This window comes from Hyperolius riggenbachi, chromosome 10, assembly GCF_040937935.1.
Source record: "Hyperolius riggenbachi isolate aHypRig1 chromosome 10, aHypRig1.pri, whole genome shotgun sequence".
Taxonomy (NCBI): domain Eukaryota; kingdom Metazoa; phylum Chordata; class Amphibia; order Anura; family Hyperoliidae; genus Hyperolius; species Hyperolius riggenbachi.
In genome coordinates, this window is record NC_090655.1 from 93,390,987 (window position 1) to 93,398,712 (window position 7,726).

The 7,726-nt window shown below is 42.6% G+C and overlaps 1 protein-coding gene across 1 annotated transcript in view; it reads left to right on the forward strand.

Moving 5' to 3' along the window:
* LOC137536701 (inositol polyphosphate multikinase-like) overlaps window positions 1-6,864 on the forward strand; it is a 20,857-nt gene extending 13,993 nt beyond the window's left edge. Inside the window, exons 4-5 of the mRNA XM_068258930.1 lie at window positions 1,754-1,835; window positions 3,405-6,864. Of these exons, the coding sequence (XP_068115031.1) occupies window positions 1,754-1,835; window positions 3,405-4,036 (714 nt within the window). The 3' untranslated portion in view covers window positions 4,037-6,864. The remainder of the gene's footprint in view (window positions 1-1,753; window positions 1,836-3,404) is intronic.
* Window positions 6,865-7,726: the final 862 nt, after the last annotated feature.

Here is a 7,726-nt window from a genome sequence, read left to right on the forward strand (position 1 = left end):
GCCCCTCCTGTTGGAATAAATGAAGGCAGTGCTTTACACTGCAGGGGTGTGGTCCTGGCTGTGGGCTTTAAGTGGAATGGGGGATTACAAGGAGCAGTGGCATTCATGTGACAGCCACTGTTTAAAGGGATACTGTAGGGGGGTCGGGGGAAAATGAGTTGAACTTACCCGGGGCTTCCAACAGTCCCCCGCAGACATCCTGTGCCCGCACAGCCACTCACCGATGCTCCGCCTCCAGTTCACTTCTGGAATTTCAGACTTTAAAGTCTGAAAACCACTGCGCCTGCGTTGCTGTGTCCTCGATCCCGCTGATGTCACCAGGAGTGTATAGCACAAGCCCAGTATGGTCTGTGTCTGCGCAGTACGCTCCTGGTGACAACAGCGGGATTGAGGACACGGCAACGCAGGCGCAGTGCTTCTCAGACTTTAAAGTCTGAAATTCCAGAAGTGAACCGGAGGCGGGGCCGGAGCATCGGTGAGTGGCTGCGTGGACACAGGATGTCTGCGGGGGACCGTTAGAAGCCCTGGGTAAGTTCAACTCATTTTCCCCTGACCACCCTACAGTATCCCTTTAAGTTGAAGAAAAGGTATTTGAGCATTTTTCTAAACTTGTCAATGGAGCAGAAAATAAACTGGATTCTGGCTCTTTACCTTTGCTGATGTTGATTCATTAATGGTTTACTGGTACATCACATGGTAAAATTCATCAAAGAAGTGCATCTTGGCAATGTAGCGGCACACTGTGTTGCTAGGTGACATGTTGCCTGACGGCCATTTTGCACCCTTGTATTTCTAGGCTAATAATAGGAGCAACGAGCCATTAGATGAACTTAACCTGAAGCGGAAAAAAAACGTATGATGTAATGAATTGTATGTGTAGTACAGCTAAGAAATAGAACATTCGTAGCAAAGAGAAGACATTCGTGTTTTATTCTGTCACTGCATCATTCTGTCACTGTTTCATTTTTAAAGCACACTCTGTGCTTTGGACTATAAAGCAAAGCAGAAATAATGACCCTTTAAACTTTCCTGCAGTAAAACCTTATCTCCAGCGGCCTCTTGCTGTACTGGAAAACAGAAACTGTGTTCTTTGCTTCTAATGTTCTATTTCTTAGCTGTACTACGCATACAATTATTATTATATCGTACGTTTATTTTCGCTTCAGACAGCTTTAATACAATTAAATGAGGGCCTTTTTGTCAGACTCCTGCCCTTTTAGCTGTAGGCAGAGCGATCTGAGCCTTTCTATGCATTTTTATATGTTTCTGGCAATTATTCCAGTTTTTATGTTCAGCATTCTGCACTAGATGGCAGTGTTTTGCCTTGTTTTTCTGTATCCATCACCTCTGTGAGGTTCTGCTCATTAGGAAATGCTGTAGTAATTTAAACCTCGTTAATTGCAAGTCTTTCTTAGGCGACACGCATTTATATGTACATTATTTATTATAGAACATTATATTAAAAATTGTCAGTCAACGCTTACTGTAAATAAGTTTCTCAGCCCATCTTCCTATCTTTCTGCATAGTTGAATTGAGGCCAGGCAGCTGCTTACACACACTGCACCTGAATACCATATTTGAGCATTAGGGCCAGAAGTGCCTATCGCCAGGCTTGATGGCTTCTTTGAGTATTGGCAGATGTACAACATAATGGTCTGACAGTAGCACAAGCCGAGTGCACAAATAAAAAGGTTTTGGAGGGATCTGAAGTTGACGATGTCTGCTTATGTTTCTTTTTGTGCTTTTTATTAGGTGTACCATATTGATTCTGACAGCTATGAAACTCAAAACCAGCACTATGGGAGGACCTTAACAAAAGAGACTGTGAAAGAGGGTGAGTTGTGTGAATTAACCTCGGAGATGCCTTGGTGGATAGGGCCACATTATGTAGGATGCCAGGCAAATGTTAATGTTTAAAAGCTTATAAATATGGCAGCCTCTATACACCTCTCTCTTCAGGTGTCCTTTTAAATTATTTGAAAATCACTAAAGTATGACTGCATCACTTGCAAAACCACATCCTACATTCTTTACTAACCCACTTCCACTACACATAATGATGCCACTGTCAAAACTGTCAGCCTATCTCTGTCCTTGCAAAATACTATTTCACCACAGACATTCTGAAAGCAGCACTGCATGAGTTCCCGTTTCCCTCTGCCCTTGTATTTCTTCTTGAAGTGTTATCCCCAGGATCTGTGCTGTAATCAGAGTTGTGCTGGCCGTTCATTCCCCCCTTGTGCCACACCCAGCTACTTTTTCAAGCCACATGGCTGGAAAAAAATTCTGGGGAGAACACTGTGCTTATATTAACAAATTGGTACCCTATATGCTGGGAACATGTTCCTGCTCCACATCTTTGGGCAAACATAAACCATTTTATATGCCTGCTAATAAACTTTCTCCACTTTATACAGCCATCCTCTCTAAAAATAGGGGAATGTAAATTCATTGCCATATTTGTAAGAAAAATGTTTTTAACCACTTCAGCCCGAGAGCAATTTTCACATATAGGCGCTGCTCCCATTCATTCGCCAATAACTTTATTACTACTCATTACACCAAAATGATCTATATATTGTGTTTTTTAGGACGAATTAGGCTTTTAGTGTGTGTTAATTCTGTTTAGCAATCACCTTATTTTCTATGCATTTTAAAGGGAAAATAAAGGAAAAAATATACTATAAGTTAAACCCACTAATTTTATTTGCTCATTCATCCTGGTTATTGCAACATTTAGATTATGTTCCTAGCACAATGTATGGTGACAATATTGCATTTAGAAATAAAGGCGTCTTTTTTTAGTTTTTTTTTTTGTCTTTTGCTTTCTTATTGTACACTATCGATGATTATAAGACTTTATTTTCAAAAATAATAGTAATATACCCTCATGGCATAAATATTTAAAAAGCCAGGTTCCTAAGGTAACCCTATATCTTTTTTTCTTTTATATTCTGTCACTTTGTTTTCATTTTACAAGTCTTTTATTTTGGTACAGAATATGCGAAATTTAATTTCTTTTGATTCAGTTTGTGACTAAAAAGAATACAAGAGACATGGACCTCAACCGTAAAACTCTTTATAAACTCTATTCTACTACTTATCATGGTTGAAATGATACCACATATGTCTCATGTAGTGTCGCTAAAACTTTCCCAAGTTTGTTCATAATTCTGAAAATGACTTTTTATGTTTGATTGAGTTTGTCCCTACCTAATTTTCATGTGACATGGGTCACAGCTTTTAGACACACCAAAATGAATTCTACAGCTCATCACGGTTAAAATGATACCACATGTGCCTCATTTAGTAGCAAACTGGTGGTGCACTCTCCACAACAACCCTGGACAATATATTCGTCCAGTTGTCTTTAAGTGGTTAATATTTGTCTTCTGCTTCCTAGGTATTTCCAAGTTCTTCCATAATGGCTGCTGTCTGAGGAAGGATGCAGTTTCTGTTTGTCTCCAGAAAGTGAAGCTAATTCTTAATTGGTTTGAGAACCAAGACATCCTCCATTTTTATGCAAGTTCCCTACTGTTTGTTTACGATGCTTCCTATCCACAGACCCCTAAAAGCCCAGTGGATGGTAAAATCCTGGATAAGATTGACATCCCTAAAGAGTTGTTTACAGATGTTGAGGTGCCAGAGTGTAATAACAACATTAACATGGTGAGCTCTATGGGTGGTGGGAAGGAAGAGGAACGTACAGAGAAGAAAATACCCAGGAGCTATACGACGCAGAAGAAAACCTGTCCTAAAAGGCTTCACAGCCAGGCTTTCACGGAAGGAGAATCTGTAGAGCAAGATCGATCGTGGAAGAGTCAAAATGTTCCACTGGAACATCTAAATGGCAATCGCCTGTCTAAACTGGAAAATGTTTTCTGTCACGTTTCCACAGAGCCCAGGGAAAGCTCGCAGGTGGATGTGAGGATGATTGATTTTGCTCATGTGTTTCCAAATAACGGGAAAGACACTGGATACATCTATGGACTGAAAAATCTAATCTCGGTCTTGCAGAGTATTTTAAATGAGTGACTTGTTGGGTCATTGCGAATGGAAGCCAATGACTCGGTTAAACAAGGACATCATACTTTGGAAAATATTTGCACTTGTAAATTGTGGTAACTTTATTCCCCCTCCCCCTTTTTATTGTGATTCTCCATTGTGATCTTTTTCATCTTGGTGGAAGGGGTCTTTTTATAATAATACTCAGGAATATTGACGTGATCAGTAAGCTTCGGGGAAGTGAATCTCTAAACAGACAAACAGGTGGTATAATTGTACCTCTGCGGTAGAATGTAGTAGTTAGATTGGGGGGATCCTTATGGTGCTATGGCAAGGATGCTGCCTTTCTCTTAAAGGATAACTGAACCCACCTAAAAAAAAAAAAAAAGTTACATACTCAAAAGGGAAGGCTCTGGTTCCTATAGAGCCTTTCCAGTCATCTCTTGGTTCCTTCGTTCCACTGCCGGGCCCTCATTGCGGCAATTCAACTTTCATATCTAGGAAACCTTTGGGCCTCCTCAGAAGGCTTCCAAAGTGCTTGTTTCCGAGCACAGACTTACACACGTGTAGTACGGAGCAGCTCATCTTCGGAAGAACTCTGATACTCGAGTACTTCTGAAGCCTTCCAAGGAGACCAAAAGATACAGCCAGCAGGAGATTTGAACAGGGCCCAGCGGTGAAACCAGTAGACAGAGAGAGGACTGGGAAGGCTCTATAGGATCCAGAGCTTTCCCTCTTCTTAGGCGAGTATGTAACAGTTTGTTTTTGTTTTTTTCTAGGTGGGTACAGTTATTCTTTATATTAGAGTAACCTGAATTTGGGACCATTCTTCCATGAGCACATGGATTGTAAATGTTGTGCATTGTAATTTCTGATTATTTGATCTTGGCAGTTTATTTCCACGAGAAACAAAACTGTGCCTTCTTAATGAAGCTACTTGGGGGTTCCTATGATCTATTATAGCTTTATTGGTTTGAAGTTTAAAACTGGAAAATCCATACAAAATATGAAATTTAGAATAATTTTTGAATTGCATTTCTTGCAGTTGTGTTATTTTGCTTTTAAATGGGTTGTCGAAATCCACTAAAAAAGGACAGTTCATATCATTATTACACAGATGTAACTGATGCTTCATGAGTGTAGCAGTCCCGCACAAGTCGGTAATAATTTGGAGTGAGTCCATACTTATAGCGGACCTAAACTCTTGAACAGGAGACAAGAAAAACACAGAGAAATCAACCCTGTGTGTATTTATAGAGAACAGCCTGTCTAATACTCCATTCTAAGCAAATAATGAACTTGTGTAATTTGAGCTGTCAGCTGTCTGTCAAATTCTGAGCTAATATGTAAACACAGGAAGTTTACCCTTTCTGTGCTCCCAGGTTACCCAGAAGTAACCAATCTGCCTGGTCTCTGTAGAAACTCTATAAGCCGTTACAAGGATTTTTTTTTAAAGGTTATTATGCTGTTGCTTATCTTTTACAGCAGAGAGAGAGAGTTCTGCGTTCAGGTCCGCTTTAACATGGCTAGAGATACTGGATGCATGTATGTATGCAGAACATAATCTGGCTATCCTATTTCTGTGCCTGTGGGAGTGATGGAGCATGCACTTTCTGCAGGGAGGGTTGGAGTGAAGAGGAGCAGGAGGCCACACCCATCTTCCAGTTTGGATCAGTCCTTCCTTGCTCCACCAAGGCTATTTGGGCAGGAGACATGTACAGCTTTTCTGATTCAGCAGTTATAGTGTGCAGCAGAATTTGAAAATGTGTTGGTCTTTTTTTTAGAGTTGACTGAAAATACCAGAGTTTTTCGCTTGAGGGGTCCATGAAATAATGTGCATTACATGTGTTTCCACGCCTTCAATTCTAGAGATCATGAGCTATGGGATTCTGTTTCGGATAACTCACCCCAACTGGTGGGCAGGGTCACAGCAAGTGAGGGTGTACCTGAACTACATAGCTGAAGACATGGGACCATGAACACCGCAGCAGTGCCTATTATTTTACTTGCCTTTTTACCAGTTCAGTGATCTAGTTTATTGACGTATTTTTGTTTTTTCTGTGGTTGAAGGACATCCGAGTTGACGTGATGATGAACCTGTATATGCACAGTGCAAAGCACACCAATAACTATGCTGTGCTCCTTTTTTTTTCTTTCCCTGCCCGAAAGAGTTAAGGTGGCCACACACCATACAATTAACCATACATACCTGCTGATCACATGACCTCTAAATGCTAAACAGTAACCAACACAACTGTCATCTTTGTGTTTACTATTTACCTGCATCAGTGTTTTACTTCAGCTTACATCTGGAAATATGCCTGAAGAAGCGGACCAGATCCCAAATAAGTAAATCATTACTATTTACTTCAAGCGTCTAGTCCGGTTCTCACATGTAAAATAGGATCCTCTCTGTATCTGATTGGATGTGCGCTGAACTTCACAGCGTTTTTAGCTTTGGTAACTTAAGGCTGTGAAGGTTCCTTGCCAATTGTTCATACTGAGGAAGTGGTCATTGTAGAACATGTGACTGTGCAAATCTATAAAGATATCGTATCTCAGACCATAAATTAAAAATACAGATAGCTTTCCTCACATTTGTATACCTAAAAGCAGGGGTGCCCACACTTTTTCGGCCCGCGAGCTACTTTAAAATTTGCCGAGTCCAGGAGATCTACCAACATTTAGGTAGCAGGTATACATGTCTTCAGTATAGTGTAGTTAGGTATAGGGGCCTTCAGTATAGTTAGCCAGGTATAGTGTAGTTAGGTGTAGGGGCCTTTAGTATAGTTAGCCAGGTATAGTGTAGTTAGGTGTGGGTGCCTTCAGTATAGTTAGCCAGGTATAGTGTAGTTAGGTGCAGGGGCCTTTAGTATAGTTAGCCAGGTATAGTGTAGTTAGTGGAATGACGGCAGCGGTAGGCGGAGCTGTATGCTCTGTACAGCTCCGCCTACCACTGCCGTCATGCCATCGCTAGCCAGTGATCGGTAATGCTGTATGATGTGCCCGGCCGCTCGCTCTAGTGGATCCACCCCCCACTCATTAACACTTATACATATTCACTGCTCACGGTCCGCACTGCCCGTTCCGCTGTCTGTAACATCTTGCTTCTGGCCCCGCTGTGCGCGGATTGGCCAGAAGCAGTGAATATGTATAAGTGTTAATGAGCGGGGGGCGGATCCACTAGAGCGAGCGGCCGGGCACATCATACAGCATTACCTATCACTGGCTAGCGATGGAATGACGGCAGCGGCAGCTCCGCCTACCGCTGCCGTCATTCCATCGCTAGCCAGTGATAGGTAATGCTGTATGATGTGCCCGGCCGCTCGCTCTAGTGGATCCGCCCCCCGCTCATTAACACTTATACATATTCACTGTTTCTGGCCAATCCGCGCACAGCGGGGCCAGAAGCAAAATGTTACAGACAGCGGACCGAAAAACCGAAGGTACTGACGATCAGCAGATCGTCTTGCCTTTAACCGCGGTTTCGGTTGTAAACCGAAAAACCGTGCAGCCCTAGTAGGCGTAGGGGCCACTCACCTCCCACCAGTTCCAGCGGCGGTGTCTGGGGCTCCTCCTGGTCTCCCCTCCATCAGCCGCGCTGCGAGTGCCTCCGGAGTGCGGCAAGCGAAGGGGGCGGCGGGGCAGCATGCATTGACGCATTGTGCCCATGCCCAGCGCCGCCCCCAGCTATGACGTCGAGGCCGCGTTCTACTCTCC